The sequence below is a fragment of the Saccopteryx leptura genome, chromosome 2 (assembly GCF_036850995.1).
Source record: "Saccopteryx leptura isolate mSacLep1 chromosome 2, mSacLep1_pri_phased_curated, whole genome shotgun sequence".
Taxonomy (NCBI): domain Eukaryota; kingdom Metazoa; phylum Chordata; class Mammalia; order Chiroptera; family Emballonuridae; genus Saccopteryx; species Saccopteryx leptura.
In genome coordinates, this window is record NC_089504.1 from 288,685,020 (window position 1) to 288,702,409 (window position 17,390).

The 17,390-nt window shown below is 47.5% G+C and overlaps 2 protein-coding genes across 6 annotated transcripts; one reads left to right on the forward strand and one right to left on the reverse strand.

The window, feature by feature from the left end:
- Nucleotides 1-712: 712 nt before the first annotated feature.
- On the reverse strand, nucleotides 713-5,213 carry S100A1 (S100 calcium binding protein A1). Of its 2 annotated transcripts, none has more exons than XM_066362458.1 (4): nucleotides 5,145-5,213; nucleotides 4,160-4,229; nucleotides 1,971-2,132; nucleotides 713-1,039 (listed from the first exon to the last, which is right to left on the reverse strand). In XM_066362458.1, the coding sequence occupies exons 3-4, from the start codon at nucleotides 2,109-2,111 to the stop codon at nucleotides 896-898; spliced, it is 285 nt and encodes a 94-aa protein (XP_066218555.1). In that variant the 5' UTR covers nucleotides 2,112-2,132; nucleotides 4,160-4,229; nucleotides 5,145-5,213; the 3' UTR covers nucleotides 713-895. The 2 variants fall into 2 exon arrangements, with proteins under 2 accessions (XP_066218555.1, XP_066218556.1); XM_066362459.1 differs by having other exon boundaries at nucleotides 5,172-5,190.
- Nucleotides 5,075-17,179, forward strand: S100A13 (S100 calcium binding protein A13). Of its 4 annotated transcripts, none has more exons than XM_066362454.1 (4): nucleotides 5,075-5,200; nucleotides 5,582-5,695; nucleotides 6,070-6,263; nucleotides 16,961-17,179. In XM_066362454.1, exons 3-4 carry the CDS (start codon nucleotides 6,111-6,113, stop codon nucleotides 17,102-17,104), a joined length of 297 nt encoding a protein of 98 aa, XP_066218551.1. In that variant the 5' UTR covers nucleotides 5,075-5,200; nucleotides 5,582-5,695; nucleotides 6,070-6,110; the 3' UTR covers nucleotides 17,105-17,179. The 4 variants fall into 4 exon arrangements, with proteins under 4 accessions (XP_066218551.1, XP_066218553.1, XP_066218552.1 ...); XM_066362455.1 differs by lacking the exon at nucleotides 5,075-5,200 and adding an exon at nucleotides 5,293-5,380; XM_066362456.1 differs by lacking the exon at nucleotides 5,582-5,695 and having other exon boundaries at nucleotides 5,084-5,200.
- The last annotated feature ends 211 nt before the right edge of the window (nucleotides 17,180-17,390 follow it).

The following is a 17,390-nucleotide window of genomic DNA, read 5'->3' on the forward strand; positions in this document are numbered from 1 at the left end:
AAGTGGGACTTGGCGTTGTTCTCTTCTGGACTACCGTGCCTGGGTAATTTGCACTGGTTCTCCCTTCTTCATTCGCTCTGTTCGGAGAGGAGTGGTCTATAAACGCCCCAGCTAAGACCTGGAGGCCAGTGCTGGCTGCACACGTCTGCTGGATCCTGCTCCAGTCAGCACTGCTAGTCTATCGTAACCTTCAATTTCACCCATCTCCAACTTGGCCTGAATATTGTTAAATCTTTACTTGGGTGGGATCTTTGTGTCTTTGTTCCCCCTTCCACGTCCTCCCTTCCCATCTGGCATCCATGTGGATTTTGATACAGACATACGTATATGGGATTTTTCTAATGCCTGGGTACACAAAATGCTCAAATGTTTGATGAATGAGTGTATGAACACATCTTCAAACCCCCCCTCCCCAAATATACGCCCATCAGGATCCTATCGTGTTCCTTCCTAGCATTTATGTGTATGTGTTTAATGTTCTGGCATCCTTACTGAACTTTACCTGTGTAAGGCTAAGGATCGTGTTTGTTTTGTTCACTGCTGTATTCCCAAGCTCCTACAAAATTCTAGCACATGGAAGATCCTCTTTTCTTTGAAGGTGAAGGGAAAGTATTTTTCTGGCCTTATAGCTGAGAAGCTAAGGTCTCATCCACTTCCAGCTGGAACCTTGAACCCCATCCACTTCCACAGCCCAAAGAACACAGACAACTGCTGGTGAAAGAGGAGCCTTTAATGAAAGATGAGTTGCAGGCCTGGCCCACTACTCTTGCGCCCTTGGGGGTAGGGGGTGGGCAAAAGTGGGACTATGGGGAGGGAAAAGTGGGGTGAAAGAAAAGGTGTAAGGGCAGGTATGGCAGTGCAGAGGGGAAGGGCGCTGCCCATTGGGGTTGTGTGCTCAACTGTTCTCCCAGAAGAAGTTGTTACAGGCGACTGTGAGGGCAGCCACCAGCACCACATACTCCTGGAAGTCCACCTCCCCATCTCCATTCTCATCTAGCTCCTTCATCACCTTGTCCACAGCATCCGCATCCTTCTGGGCCTGTGAAGTGAGGAGATGGAACAGGAGTTGTATAGAGATGTAAAGCACTGAGTCAGAAGCAAGGGGTGTGGTTGACTGAGGAGAAGGAGACACAGGGGAGCAAGAGGGAGGACTACATCTAATTGTGGGACTCTTCTGCTCCTCTCCTCAAAACTAACACTTGCGGCTTCTTGTTGCCTGTAGATTAAACTCTTCAACAAGGCACAGCAGTAATAACATCAGTTATATGTTGAGTGCCTACAATGGGTTAAGCACTACACCAGGAGTTTACAAGCATTGTCTAATTTAATTTTAACACAAATAGTATGAAGTAGGTTTTATTATTTCCATTCTAGAGAAGAAACAAATTGACGGTTGATAGTTAAGCAATCTGTCCAAACTCACACAGTTAGAAAGTGGCAGTGTCAGAATTTGAACCCAGGTCGAAGAAAACCTCAAAGCTGGTAAGCTTTCTACTTCTCCTTTAGCCTACTTCTCTGCATCCTTCAATTCAGTCAGAACTACTGAGCATGCTGCATTCCTCTTTCTGCCATTCTTTTATTCATGCAGCTACTTCCTCCTAAAATGTCTATATTTACCCTAATCTTAGATTGGAAATCTATGGCTCAAGTGCCACTTCGTTGGAGAAGTTGTCCCAACTTCAGCAAGGTTAATATTCTCCCGTAATTCTTTCTGCTACCACTGTTAAGGCTCTGTGTGCTTCCTGGTGTTCAAGTTTACTTTCAAGTGTTAATCTTTTCCTTCTAGACTGTGAGCCTTGTTATCGACACATTTACACAGGGCCTGGCAGTTAACGGATGATCAATAAATTAGGGCATTTTGATTTGAACCAGGAGAGGCAGGAGATGGATGGAGAGATGGCAGGGAGATGCCCACTTAGTCCCCCCACCCTTCACTCATTCCACCCTGTACCCCCACATCCTGTGCTCACGTCCAGGAAGCCGGAGAGCTCAGTCTGCAGCAACTCTTTCAGCTCCTTCTTGCTCAGCTTATACTTGTCTCCCTCCTTGCCCGAGTGGGCATGGAACACATTGATGAGTGTCTCCATCGCCGTCTCCAGCTCAGAACCCATTGTGCAGCTCACCTAGCCACCCTGCATCACAGAAATGAGGTGGGAACCATGCTTAGCATATCCGGGGTCAGGGTAAGGGGGGCCCTTAGACCTGGCCCTGGTCCCACAGCCCAAATAGCCATGAAATTGGAGCCCTATCACAATTGAGCTTTCACTGGGATTCTATGATGCAGAGAAACTCAAACATATCTAAACTTAGAGCTGTTCGTTATGTTCCTCAATACACACCCCAGCCAGAAGGAGTCAGGGTTTAGGACATGACGATGAAGTATCTAGCGTCGAGTTGGCTCTAGAGGCCTGCAGTGTACTTTGCAATGTCTCCTGGCTGCCTGGGCAGACACTGAAGAGGGTGTGGCAGGCGCAGTCAGGGGTGGTCATAGGACCCAGCTAGCCTTCCCCTGGCTCTATTTTTACCCTGTACTTTGCCTGTCTAGCACAGCCAAGTTCTACTGTTGGGGGTGGCTAAGGGTTGTAAGCTGGGCTCCTCTCTATGGATTTGACTCCGCTTCCCACCCCTGGCAAGGGTGGTGTGTCCTTTGACACCCAGTGGAGAGGGTGCCGGGCTGAGTGAGTGGCCCACAGATCGTGGGGAGAGGGTCTCATTGCCTCTTAGCTTCTTGTCAGTAGACTGGGTGCCTCTTTTGGTCCTTCAACTCTGTTCTGTCCTGAACATGGCACTTTGGTTCCCTGGGGTATGCCTCCATTACCTCTAGTTTGGTTCCACTTCTCTGCAGAATCAGCCCTTCAATCGGGTGGTGGTGGGAAGGGAGTAGGGGTGTCTGAGCCTTTGCTCTGGAGCCAGAGCTTTGAGAGGAGACCTGTGTGGTCTTATACCTGCTGCCAGCCACTCCCACCCCAAAGCCCAGCCTGGTAGATGTGGGGACAGTGGCAGAAGGGAGAAGGGGGCTAGTATGTATTGGGGGAGATAAAGGGCTGAGTGTATGAGATCCTTTGAGTTCAAGGGGTTGGCAGAGAGGAGGAGAAAAATGGAAGGGTCTGTTGAGAAGAGGGGACTACCAAACCAGGGGGCTCTCTCCCTTGGTCTTGGGACAGTCAGCCTCTCCATAGCCTCAGGGGACAGCTCAGATATCTCAGATCAGGTGTCCCCATCCAGCCTCAGGCCTGTGGGGCTGGATAATGGGCCCTGATCGAATGACATCCCAGCTCTTCAATGGGGCCCTTGTGAGTGTCACCTGAACTCCGGACTTGAGAAGGGACTTGAGAAGCGGTTGTCACAGAGACATGGGGGAGATGAAACCCAAGCCTGGCTGATGGAGGGGATAAGGGGCATAAGAGGGAGGAGTGCTGGTGGCTCAATTACAAGCCCCATCCATTAGGGGCACCTGGGGGTTGCCTGGAGCTCTTGAAGCAGCCAGGCCATTTTATGTAGGGGCAGTTGTGAGAGGACCTTGGCAGGGAGGGGATAGATGGGATAAAAAAGAAAAAAGAATTAGTGGAAAGAGGAGTCTGGAGGTCTAGGCCAAGAAAGAGGGGGAGGAGACAGGAGGTTATATGCAGGGAGAATTGGGAGTGGGTATAATACCCTAGTGCCCCCTCTTCCCGATAACTCATGGTCCATGGTCTGCCATCCCCAGACTTCCCTGTTCCCTGAGCTCTTGTCAAAGCTGGGTGGGTGACAGAGGCTGAGGCTGCAGGAGGGTGGGCAGAAGCAGCTGTGCCATCTGCTCTCTCATTCTTACTTCCCTGGAACTGAGCCAAGGGTTGGGTCCCATCCCCAGCACCTGGGAGATGAGAGATCCTTGGGAGGGCACCTGAGGGCTCCCTATAGGAGGGCCTGGTCTTCTGGAAGCTTGGCTGGGTTTCCCACTGGCTTCCTCACTCACCTAGTTCCCAGATATCCCTCGGACCTTCATTTGCCTCTTCTCACGACCCCCCAAACCCTGTCTTCCCCAAACCCCAAACTGCCGTCATCAAAACTCCTCCCAGACCCTCAGTGCACCACAATACCATCATCCCCAAACTTGGAGTCTTGCTAAAGTCCCCCTTCCTCCCAAGCTGACCAGGGCCGGACGGGGCAGTATACTCACTGTCAACCTGAGCCTGAGGTGGGAGCAGGTTCTGGACAGACAGACAAGGCTGCAAGTGTGGCTACTGGAGCTGTGTGGGGAGATCTGTCTTCAGCCCTCCTTCCCCCCCTGGCCCCCCTCCACTGGCTCCACCCCTTCACAGACAGACACCAGTGGGGCAAGAGGCCAGGAGTGGACAGAGGCGCCCTCTGTCTCCTGGGCTGGAACAAGCTGCCCAGTGTCTTCTCCAGACTTGGTTGCCTCTCCCCCACTGCTGGGCCCCCACAGGCAGGGCCTAGGAGAAAGGGAGGTGGGAAAGGTCCTGGGAAGGACACTGAGTCTGCTCACCACCACCACCCCCCCACCCAGTTGTGGCCATATAAGCAGGGAAGGGGAGGCCACTGAGGGGGTCTCAGTGAGGGGATCTCTCAGTGAATAACTTAGTCTCAGAAGTCTCCCTCAGTGGGGTCTCACCCTGAAACCCCACTGAAGGACTTCAACTTGGGGGGGGGGGGTCTCGGTCTCATTCCCCTGTTTGTAGGGTCTCAATCTGGGATCCTCTTGAGGGCATTTTGGGCTACAAGTTCCCTTGAGGGATCTCATTCTGAGATGGGTATTTCTTAGATTGGGCCTCTCAGTGCTGAGCTTCCTCAGTTGGTTCTTTTCAATCTGCAGTTGTTTCCCCCCTTTTCCCCCCAATACACACTCCTGGCTAGACGCTGGGGGGTGTGGTGGGGCAGAGGATCCCGTATTGGGAGGGGCAGGACCCTAGGATCCAGGCTGGCCAGGCAGGTTCAGGCAGCCCCCCCCCCCCCCCACACACACACTAAGGTGAGGACGCGCGTGGGCTAGGTTGGGGGGCCGGGGTTCCAAGACCGATTGCTGGGCACGGGCAGGAGGGGGACGCCAGGCGTGATTGGGCATCTCCTCTCCAGAATCAACCAGGAAACCTGACACCTCTGGCCTTGGGAGCGGCATCCGCCTCCCAGCCCCGGCGCTTATAAACCTCAGTCCCGCTCCTCCCGCGCTGCACCGTATCTCCTATCTCCGCGACTTGCGCGGGTGAGTCGCTCCTCCGTAACTGCGGGAGTGTGGAGCTTTTTTCCTCCTTGGGCTCCAAGGTCCCTCCCCCGGAGCTCGGTCAGATAGGGATTCAGGAAGTGGCTTGGGGGTGAGGGGCAGGCTGGAAAGGGAGATGAGTGGGCGCGTCCTCCTGCTCCAGCCCTCCTCGCCCCTGGGCTTGTGAGTGCCGGGATGAAGCCCTTCTGGGCGGCGCCAGTCGGAGAAGCCCACCCAAGACCCCAGTCCCCCGGAAACGGGGGTGGGAGGCCCGGGGGTCCTGTGCTCTGCCCAGCTGGCCCTGCGGGAAGGCGGGGAGAGGCCCCCTGGAGGGCGGGTCTGGCCTGATGGAGCCCTTCCTGACTACGGCTGGGTATTTGCCAGATCGGGGCTGTACTGCTGGGAGGAGCAGACGGAGTGCCTGCGGGTGAAGACCCAGGTCCCCACACAAGCAAACAAGCTTTGGAGACCAACAACCTGCTGACACTTTGGGGCTGGGTGAGATTCCAAGAAAGGGCCCTTGGAACTGAACCGCGCAGAGGGGCCAGGAGACTGAGGCCTCCAAAGACGGCTCAGACTGAAAGCCTCCTCCCTGACAGAGGGGTCTTCAGGCTGAGGGACCAACACAGAGGGGTCCTTAGGACACAGGTACTTCAAAAGGACCCCAGATAAATCTAGAGAGGAAGTGGTTTCTGGAATGAATACCTCTTCCCCCACCAACACTGAGGTACTCCCTTGCCCCTCGCTCTATCCCTATTCCCTCCTTCCTTCTCCAGAATGCCTTCTGCAGGCAGAGGCCTGAGGTGGTGGTCCAGGGCAGGGGCACTCTGGCCTATCCCGACTCTCCCTTTCTCTCCTTCTCACTCTGGCAGGTCAGCCCTGTGAGGACATCAGCTACAGCCCCGGGGTCCTAATGGCAGCAGAGCCTCTGACTGAGTTGGAGGCAGCCATCGAGACGGTGGTTACCACCTTCTTCACCTTTGCAGGGCGAGAAGGCCGGAAGGGCAGCCTCAGCATCAATGAGTTTAAGGAACTGGCCACTCAGCAGTTGCCTCACCTGCTCAAGGTAGGTGGGGGTCTCTGGGCCCGAGATTTTGGGAGACAGTGGCTGTGGGACACTGTGTATGTGATGTGATATTGCTGGACACAATGTGACCACAGCTGTATTGTGGAGAAGGGCGTAGATAACACTGTGTGTTATGGGGCTTTGTGCTTCCATCAAAAGATGTTGTTAGGTTATTATGTCTGCTCTGTGCCTACCTGGTCTTATTTTCTGAACACAGGACTCAACCCAGAGCTGCTTTCAGGAGTTCCATAGGCCATCAGAGTTAGGTGGCCAAGAGAAAACACTGTCCACACTCCTCACTTAACAGTTATGGGAACTGAGGCCCGTCAGTGGGAAGGGGTTTGTGAAACAAACAAACCAACCAACCAACCAACCTACAGCCCAGTTCATGTAGTCATAGAATCTCAGTGACCTGTGGTTACTTCCCACTCCTCTGGGAGTCCTCTCAGTGATGTACCTGACAATGTGGACTGAGAAGGGATTTAAATTTATCCACTCTGGGTTGGTACATCATTCCAAGCTGCAAACAGTTTCTTTTACATCCTTTCTGAAAATTTACAGGCACATAAAAACATGTGAAGATAGATGTAAAAAAACACAACAAATGGATCTCTGAAACTCATAGTTTATCATTTGCAAAATCCACTACGTCCTTGGACTTCCTAGACTTTTCTCTTCCTCTTCTCGCAGAAAACTTTAGGCTCTCTTCTGTCAGTACCACATTTCCTATAGCCTTGTCAAATAGTGACTGGTTTTTTTCCCAAATCCAACTTCCTCTGAGAATGGAAATGCAGGCGTGACCTCTACTTTTCATCACTGCTTCCAGATCTTAGTTTATTCTTCTTCCTAAGATGCCCATCTTTTTCAAAGCTCATATACCACCTGCCTTCCTTATAGCTCTCAGCTCCTCAATTACTGTTTTTCTTCTCATCACTGATACGGTCATTATCCTCAGTATCCACAGAGGCAGCTCATCTAACACCTGGGCCTTTCCTTTTCTTGAATTCCTCATTTCCAAAATTCTGTCTCCTAGCATCTCAGTATTCCACTCCTCCGTTCGTGCTTCAGAATTTGTCATTACCAAAATAATGCACCACTTCCAAAATTTCAATTTTAAGCCTCCGTTTCTCTATCTTCTACCTCCTGTCATTCTTTTCTTTTTTTTTTCCTCTTCCTCCTGGCATTCTATTCTTTTTCCTCTATAGGGGAGTAAAAATGAATTTTCCTTCTACCTTTTTATGTTCTTCTGGCTAACATAATCATCTAAATAAGATGAGATAGATTAACAGGAGAAAATAACCAAATTTAATACATATGTACACATGGAGCTTCCATAAGAATATGGGGCCTGAGGACAGGGTAGTTAAGGCTTATCTGCCATTCTGGGCTAAGGAGAAGGGGGGAGGGTATTTTGATTTGGGACTTAAAGGGGCAGAAAGGCAATTCACATTGAGACAGAAGAGCAAATGTTTGGTAAATAAATGTTTGCTGGGCCATCTTTAACAATGGGACACAGAGAGAACTTTCAGCAAATGGGCTTTGCTAGGTTCCTTCCTAATTTTTTTTTTTTTTTTTTTTTTTTTTTTTTTTTTTTTTTTTTTTTTTTTTTTTTTTTTTTAAGATACGAGCTGCAACTCAGTCCATATTTTTGTTAGAGATCTGAGCTAAATTCCGAGATATGAGTTGTGATTCGGGAAGCTGCCGTTAGTTGGCGCATGGGTCCAGTATTGGCAGTTTGATATATGAGTGGACTGACTGATGAGCTCGGTTACAGAACAAATTAAATTCATATGTCAAGGTACCGCTGTAGTTCCCTTCCTGGAGCAGGTCCTCTATCTAAAGTCTTTTAGAATTTAGGGGAAAGGTCAAAGGTTTTTCCTGATTGTGTTTCTTGAAAATAACCAGCTTAAAGTAATCAGTTTCCATTCCAAAAGGTATATTTTGGGGTGGCAAACTCTTTTTCCCATCATCTCTATCTAGTCTCTCCACTCCAGCATTTCCTTGAGTCCCTATCACTCTTTCATCTTTCATTTTTATCTCTTGTGTCCTCATTTCTCCTCTTATGTAGCTGGGTTCTAGGGCTTACTGTTTTAAGCACTCCCTCAACCCTTAATCTCTTCCTCTCCTTGTTTGGTGAAATCTGAACCTAGGTTAAATCTAACATTTTATCTTCATTAATTTTTTTTTTTTCCTGAGAGAGAGAGAAGGAGGGAGGAAGAAGCATCAACTCATAGTTGCTTTATTTTAGTTGTACATTGATTGCTTCTCATGCATGTCTTGACCAGGGTTGGACCTCAGGCTCAAGCCAGACCAGTGACCCCTTGCTCAAGTGACCTTTGGGGTCAAGCTGGCGACCTTGGGATCATGTGGATGATCCCATGCTCAAGCCAGTGACCCCATGCTAAAGCTGGCGGCCTCAGGGTTTTGAACTGGGGAACTCAGTGTTCATTAACTTGCTTGCTAAGTCTGCTCTTCTGCATCTGCACTTATAGCAGCACCTGGCTGGAGAAAAAGGCACAGCCATGTTGGCTTGTCTCGTTTTAACTCTATAACCACAAACCCAAGGGGATCCTCAGTGATGTCTGCCAGTTCTACTATATTTCCCTGGTTGATTCGTTTACCAGCTCTTTCAGATGATTATTTCACAACTTGCCCTTTTCCCTCAAACTCTGGTACCTCTTTTCATATTCTCCCTCTCCTTGAGAAATTTTCTCACCGAGAAAACAAGAGCAATCAGTAACTTTTATGTTTCTTGCCCCATATCTAGCAATGATCAGCACATACCCTTCCTTCCTTCCAGTTTCCATGAATGATCTGTTTGTCTTCCCAAGGCCAGACCCTCCACTGGTGCCCTGGATCTCATCCTTTCTGACCTACTTAAAGACTTCACCCTTTCAATTCTTCCTCTCTATCTTGCATCATCAGAATTTCCCTCTATTAGATTGTTCTGATTGGTTTCCAAATATGAGCAATATCTTTATTTCTTTATTCCAAATTTATTATTATTTAATAGATGTATTCATTAAAATGTATTGATTAAAAAACATTTGTTATCTGGCCTGTGGTGGCACAGTGGATAAAGCATCGACTTGGATTGCTGAGGTCGTCAGTTTGAAACCCCAGGCTTGCCCAGTTAAGGCACATGCGAGAAGCAACTATGGATTGATGCTTCCCACTCCTCCCTCTCCCACCCCTGCCTTTCTCTCTCCCTCTCGCTCTCCTTTCTCTAATATAAATAAATAAATCTTAAAAACAAACAAAAAATATTTATTTACTGATTTTAGTGAGAGAGGAAGGGAGAGAGAGACAGGAACATTGATCTGTTTCTGTATGTGTCCTGACTGGGAATCGAACCGACAACCTCTGCTCAACTTCAGGACAATGCTCTAACCAACCGAGCTATCCAGCCAAGGCAATCTGCCATCTTTAAATGAAAGAAAAAGGAAAGAAAACCTCTCTTGACCCTATAACTCCCTCTAGCTATGCCTTACATTTCTGCTCCCTTTTATAGTAAAACTCCTACAAAGCAATGAGAGTTATTTGTACTTACTGTCTCCATTTTTCCTCTCCTGGCCAGAATGCTCATCCCTTAGGTATGTGCTAGGCTTATTCCTTATTTAACTCAGATTTCTGCTCAAATGACAAATCCTCAGCATGGCCTTCCTTCAACACTGAATACAAAGATCACCTTCCTTGTGCTCTATTATTTTATCCTGCTTTATTTCCTTTTAGAATACTTCTATTACAGCTTTACCTCAACTGTATACTTATACATTACTAAGAATATAAGTCCCGCCTAACCAGGTGGAGGCACAGTGGATAGAGCATCGGACTGGGATGCAGAGGACCCAGGTTCGAAACCCCGAGTTTGCTGGCTTGAGCTTGGCCTCATCTGGCCTGAGCACAGGGTCACTGGCTTGAGCCCAAGGTCGCTGGCTTGAAGCCCAAGGTTGCTGGCTTGAGCAAGGGGTCACTTGCTCTGTTGTAGCCCCTTGGTCAAGGCACATATGAGAAAGCAATCAGTGAACAACTAAGGAGACCAAGGAGCCACAGTGAAGAATTGATGCTTCTCATCTCTCTCCCTTCTTGTCTGTCTGTTCCTATCTGTCCCTCTATCTGTCTGTCTCTCTGTCTCTGTCACAAAAACAAAAAACAAAACACAAAAGAATCTTAAGTCCTATGAGGAAGGGAATCTGCTTACTGTCTTTTTTTTTTTAAAGATTTTATTTATTCATTATAGAGAGGGGAGAGAGAGAGAGAGAGAAGGGGGGAGGAGCAGAAAACATCAACTCCCATATATGCCTTGACCAGGCAAGCCCAGGGTTTTGAACCCGCAACCTCAGCATTTCCAGGTTGATACTTTGTCCACTGTGCCACCACAGGTAAGGCTGCTTACTGTCTTATCTCCACTTAGAGCAGTGTCTGACTCTTAGTAGGTGCTCAATAAAATAGTGAATAAAAAAAAAAAAATAGTGAATGAGTGAGATAGTAGGAAAAAAGTAAATATTGTTGAGTGAGTAAATAAGTGCATCTTACAGCCTGACCAGGTGGTGGCGCAGTGGATAGAGTGTCGAACTGGCATGCAGAGGACCCAGGTTTGAAACCCTGAGGTTGCCAGCTTGAGCGTGGGCTCATCTGGTTTGAACAAGGGGTCACTTTGTCTGCTGGAGTCCCCCAATCAAGGCACATATGAGAAAGCAATCAATGAACAACTAAAGTGTCACAATGAAGAATTGATGCTTCTCATCTCTCTCTCTTCCTGTCTGTGTCCTCTCTGTCTTTGTCACACACACCAAAGAAGTACATCTTACCTACTATTCTACAAATAGCTTTTTAAAAGAAATTTTTTAAAAATTGATTTTAACGAGAGGAAGGCAGAGAGAAGGAAACAGGAACAGTGATCTGTTCTAAAATGTGCCCTGACTGGAGATCTAACTGGCAACCTCTGCACTTCGGGACAACACTCTAATCAACCAATATCTGGCCAGGGCTACAAATAGCTTTTTAAAAACTTTAGAGTTGTGGGGAGGGAACCATTTTCCCTTTTCCTCTCTTCATTCTTCTGATTGGTCTAATAATCACATTGTGTGAGATTTTTTTTCTTCTTTTCCGAGTGAGAGGAGGGGAGATAGACTCACGCATGTGCCTGGACCAGAATCCACCTGGCAACCCCCATCTGGGGCTGATGCTCTGCCCATCGGGGATCATGCTTGCAACCCAACTATTTTTAGCATCTGAGGAGGAGGCTCCACAGAGCCATCCTCAGCCCCCGGGACAATGCACTCAAACCAATTGGGCCATGGCTGTGGGAGTGGGAGAGAGAGAGAAGAGTGGGGAAGCAGATGGTCGCTTCTCCTTTGTGCCTTGACTGGGAATTGAATCCAGGATATCCACATGCTGGGTCCACGCTCTTCCTCTGAGCCAACTAGCCAGGGCCAATGTGAGACAAATTAACGAGGACATGACCAAATTTAATTATGTATGTACATATGGGGTTCATTAGAATATGAGGCCTAAGGACCAATTAGGCAGTTAAGGCTCATATGCCATTTTATTATTTTGTTAAAGATAAAGGGTTGGCAGTTTTTAAACATTACATTGATTGATTTTATTTTAAAAATTTTAAATTTTTAATTAATTTAGAAATGTAGGGAAAGAGAGAATGAGAGAGAGAAATGAGAGAGAAGAGAGAGACATTGATTTGTTGTTCCACCTATTTTTTTTTTTTAAAGATTTTATTTATTCATTATAGAGAAGGGAGGGGGGGAGGAGCAGGAAGCATCAACTCCCATATGTGCCTTGACCAGGCAAGCCCAGGGTTCCGAACCGGCAACCTCAGCGTTTCCAGGATGATGCTCCATCCACTGCGCCACCACAGGTCAGGCTTGTTCCACATATTTATGCATTCATTGGTTGATTCTTGTATGTGCCCTAACTGGGGGGTGATGGTTGTTATTTTCTCATTTTTAAAACAATGATGCACTGGGCCTGACCTGTGGCGGTGCAGTGAATAAAGTAGAGACCTGGAATGCTGAGGTTGCTGGTTTGAAACCCTGGGCTTGCCTGGTCAAGGCACATATGGGAGTTGATGCTTCCTGCTCCTTACCCCACCCACCACTTCTCTCTCTCTCTCTCTCTCTCTCTCTCTCTTTCTTCTCTTTCTAAAAAAAAAAAAAAATGATGCACTGTGTTCCAATATAGGTTAACACAAATTTATGTAGTCGATCTTTTATTGATGGAGTTTTTTCTTATGTCCATTTTTCCCCCATTTTGCAAACATCTTTGTTTATAAATCTTTACATACTTTAAGGAAAGGTCTGGCAATAGAAATGTTAGGTCAAAAGGCATGTCCGTTCACAATTTTTATAGATTTTACCAATTTGTCTCTCAACAAGTTTATACCAGATTTCATGACCACCAACAGTGCATGTGAATGTCTGGTTCTTATGTCCTTGCCCAAACTCTTTTTTGTTGTTTAAAATATTTTATTTCAGCCTGACCAGGCGGTGGCGCAATGAATAGAGTGTCAGACTGGGATGCAGAAGACCCAGGTTCGAGACCCCGAGGTCGCCAGCTTGAGCGCAGGCTCATCTGGTTTGAGCAAAAAGCCCACCAGTTTGAACCTAAGGTCACTGGCTCGAGCAAGGGGTTACTTGGTCTGCTGAAGGCCCGTGGTCAAGGCACATATGAGAAAGCAATCAATGAACAACTAAGGTGTTGCAATGCACAATGAAAAACTAATGATTGATGCTTCTCATCTCTCTCCGTTCCTGTCTGTCTGTCCCTGTCTATCCCTCTCTCTGACTCACTCTCTGTCTCTGTAAAAAAAAAAAAAAAAAAAATTATATATATTTCAGTAATGAAAAGAGCAAGATTAATTTCCTTTAGATGCACAAAGCCCAAACTAAGTTGCCAAGCTTAACATTTAAAAAAAAAAATTATTGATTTTAGAGAGAGAGGGAGGGGCAGAGAGAGACAGGAACATAAATCTATTTTTGTATGTGTCCAGGTTGGGGATCGAATCAGAAACCTCTGCACTTTGGGATGATGCTCTAACCAACTGAGCTATCTGGTCAGGGCACCAAGCTTTTTTTTAAAATGTCTGATCTTATGTATATGTTACTCTTAGGAAATCTTTTTTTTTTTTTTGACAGAGAGAGAGAGAGAGAGAGTCAGAGAGAGGGACAGATAGGACAGACAGATAGGAAGGGAGAGAGATGAGAAGCATCAGTTCTTCATTGCAGCACCTTAGTTGTTCATTGATTGCTTTCTCATATGTGCCTTGATGGGGGGGGAGGGGGCTCCAGCAGAGCGAGTGACCCCTTGCTCAAGCCAGCGACCTCAGCATTTCCAGGTCGATGCTTTATCCACTGCGCCACCACAGGTCAGGCACTATTTTATTTTTTATATTGATTTTGGAGAGAAGAAGGGAGGGAGAGAGGAAAAAAACATTAGTTTGTTGCATTTATGCAATTATGGGTTGATTGTTGTTTGTGCCCTGGTCAGGGATTAAAGCTGCAATTTTTAATGTTTATTTTATTGATTTTAGAGAGAGAGAGGGAGAGAGAGAGACAGGAACATTGATCTGCTCCTGTATGTGCCCTGACCAAGGATTGGACTGACACCTCAGTGCTTTGGGATCCCCTGGTTGGCAAACTGGCTCGCAGGCCACATGCAGCTCTTTGGCCCCTTGAGTGTGGCTCTTCCACAAAACACCATGTGCGGGCGCTACCTTGATAAGGAATATACCTACCTATATAGTTTAAGTTTAAAAAATTGGGCTCTCAAAAGAAATTTCAATCGTTGTACTGTTGATATTTGGTTCTGTTGACTAATGAGTTTGCCGACCACTGCAGTCTAATCAGATGAGTTATCTGGCCAGGGCAGTATCTTTCTTCATATAGTTTCTAACTGGTTAACATCTATATACCTAAAAGGTATTGGGTTTTTTTTTTGTTGTTGTTTTGTTTTTTTTTTGTATTTTTCTGAAGCTGGAAACGGGGAGAGACAGTCAGACAGACCCCCGCATGCGCCCCACCGGGATCCACCTGGCACGCCCACCAGGGGGCAATGCTCTGCCCACCAGGGGGCGATGCTCTGCCCCTCCGGGGCGTCACTCTTTTGCAACCAGAGCCACTCTAGCGCCTGGGGCAGAAGCCAAGGAGCCATCCCCAGCGCCCGGGCCATCTTTGCTCCAATGGAGCCTCGCTGCAGTAGGGGAAGAGAGAGACAGAGAGGAAGGAGAGGGGGAGGGGTGGAGAAGCAGATGGGCGCTTCTCCTGTGTACCCTGGCCGGGAATCGAACCCGGGACTTCTGCACTCCAGGCCGACGCTCTACCAGTGAGCCAACCGACCAGGGCCGAGGTATTGGTTTTTGAGTATTAATATTACAGTCAGATACTTTATCATTTCTAATAGTTTCTTTTTGTAGGGGGAGAAATACAGAATAGTGGATAAGGGCATAAGACTGAGTCAGACAGTCTAGGTTCAAATGCAGGTTCTAGCATGTTTTTCCTGGTGAGTTATTTAATATTTCAGAATCTTAATTTCTCATCTATGAATGGACCCATAATAACACTTTTTGCTGACTTTGTCTTGCATTTATTCAGTCAGAACTCTGCCCTGTCCTGATGCTCTCCTAGGCTTTAGGTTAGAGTGGTGAACAGGCATCTGCTATGTGCCAGACATTTGCCCAGGCATTCGCATTACAGTGGTGAATAAGATGGACGAGGTTCTTGTGCTCATGGGGCCTTTCATTCTAGCAGGTTATGAAGATTACATGAAGGCAAAGTGTGTAATGTGTTTAGTATAATGCTTAGAACAGTTAGCACTATTAAGTGCTTATACTTGTTGAAATGTTCGCCATTATTATTCTTTTGTTTTTTTTCTTAGGTGTATAATGATATAATTGCTGATATAGTAAGAGGTGAATTTTTTTCTTTCGTAATACTTATTGTACCTTTTTTTTTCTTTTTAAATTCAGTGAGAGGAGAGGAGGCAGAGAGATAGACTCCTGCTTGTGTCCAGATCAGGATCCACCAGGCAAGCCCACTAGGGAGTGATGCTCTGCCCATCTGGGGCATTGCTCTGTTGCTCAGCAACTGCGCTCTTCTTAGCACGTGAGGCAGAGGCCATGGAGCCATCCTCAGCACTTGCGGCCAACTCACTCACTGAGGAGGGGAAGAGAGAGACTCTCTCTCTTCTCAGAAAGAGAAAGAGAGAAGTGCAAGAGGGAGAGAGGTGGGAGAGCAGATGGTCATTTCTGCTGTGTTCCCTGACCAAGAATTGAACCCGGGACATCCACACTCTGGGCCGACACTCTACCACTGAGCCAATCTGCCAGGGCCTATTGTACCTTTTATTTCCTTCTCTTGACTGCTTGTATGTTTTCTCTCCCTCCCAATCTAGTGTTATACTGGGCATCTTTTCCTTTCACTGGCAATGCTTATAGAATTCTACATAGCATGATTGTGGGTTTTAAAGTCTTGTGTAGCCTGACCAGGAGGTGGCACAGTAGATAGAGTGTTGGACTGGGATGCAGAGGACCCAGGTTCGAGACCCCGAGGTCACCAGCTTGAGCGCGGGCTCATCTGGTTTGAGCAAAAGCTCACCAGCTTGAGCCCAAGGTCGCTGGCGCAAGGGGTTACTCGGTCTGCTGAAGGCCCGTGGTCAAGGCACATATGAGAAAGCAATCAATGAACAACTAAGGTGTTGCAACGAAAAACTGATGATTGATGCTTCTCATCTCTCTGTTCCTGTCTGTTCCTGTCTGTCTCTATCTATCCCTCTCTCTGACTCTCTCTCTGTCTCTGTAAAAAAAAAAAAAAAAAAAAAAAAAAGTCTTGTGTAGTTTTCTTCCATGGATAAGCTTTATGCCATCTATAGGATTGGCAAGTCTTCTCTGCCTTCATCCAAATGCTGATTCAAATGTTTAGCATCAAGCTGTGCCTGAGGCACCCTTCTCTGGTTTGACATGGATTCATTCATTGTTCAACAGTCCACTGTTTGGTTGTGATTGTTTATCTGGCAACAAATCCTTTGATCATGATGGTCCAGTTTACAGCATCCTTTGATTTCACAGGCCTGTCAAGAGAGACTTCCTCAAGGGTCACCTAGACCCTAAACAAATACTTCCTGTGTTTGCCATTCTCCTAATCTACCAGGCTAATGACTCAAATGGAACGATGAGAAGACTTCACATTTATGCAAATGAGCAGACAAATGCTGTGAATTTCTCCAGCTTTCTGTAAAGGAGGAGGGTGGGCTGAGAAGGCTCTCAGGGTGGTCAGAGTGGGTCCAAGCTCCCCGAGCGTCTTTGAACAAATCCCAGGGCTGGTGCAGTGGTGTGCTGGAACCCACCTGCACCTGCCGGTGAGGGACCCTGTGTGCATCTCTTCCCAGCTCCGCATTCAGTGACATGTTCGTGGTTCATAATCTGCTGCGGTGGGAGTATTTACCTCGGCACACACTATGAATCAGGTTCCCCACCTCCCTGTGCTGCTGCCCCTTGGAGTTGGGCACTAGGGTACCATGGCACCATGGCAGCACTGTCTTGGGGCTGCAGCCTCATCCTGAAGGTGTGGGGCAGGTCCTCCTGCTCCCTGAGGGAAGGGAATGGCAACTAGCAGGTTTTTCTCCTCTCCCAGTCTCAGGAACCCTTGTTTCTAACCCTACCCTGCCCTTTGGTGTCTCCTCAGGATGTGGGCTCCTTGGATGAGAAGATGAAGAGCTTGGATGTGAATCAGGACTCAGAGCTCAAGTTCAATGAGTACTGGAGACTGATTGGGGAGCTGGCTAAGGAGATCAGGAAGGAAAAGGCCCTGGAGATCCGGAAGAAGTAAAGTCGGCTGGTCGGGCAGGGCAGGACCGGGCAGAACCCCACTCCCCCCAAATAAAGCCTCCTCCTTGAAACACAAGTGCTTTTTATTCACACCCACCCTTATTTCTTCTTTTGAGACTAGGGTTTGGGAAAGCTCTGCCCTGACCTGAGAGTCAGGAATGTCATTCATCTTCAATATTCTGCAGCATCTAGCACCTAGGTCTTATACTCAGGGTAGGTTGTTCAACAAATAAATAGTTGATGAATGAATATGTGAAAGGTAGAGATAGATCTCTGGGGCAGATACG

Coding starts and splice junctions, on each gene's coding strand:
- S100A1 (XM_066362458.1), bottom strand. CDS start 2,111: ATGGGTTCTGAGCTGGAGACGGCGATGGAGACACTCATCAATGTGTTC. Junction 1,040..1,970: donor AGCTCTCCGGCTTCCTGGAC/GTGAGCACAGGA, acceptor CTCACTTCACAG/GCCCAGAAGGATGCGGATGC.
- S100A13 (XM_066362454.1), top strand. CDS start 6,111: ATGGCAGCAGAGCCTCTGACTGAGTTGGAGGCAGCCATCGAGACGGTG. Junction 6,264..16,960: donor AGTTGCCTCACCTGCTCAAG/GTAGGTGGGGGT, acceptor GTGTCTCCTCAG/GATGTGGGCTCCTTGGATGA.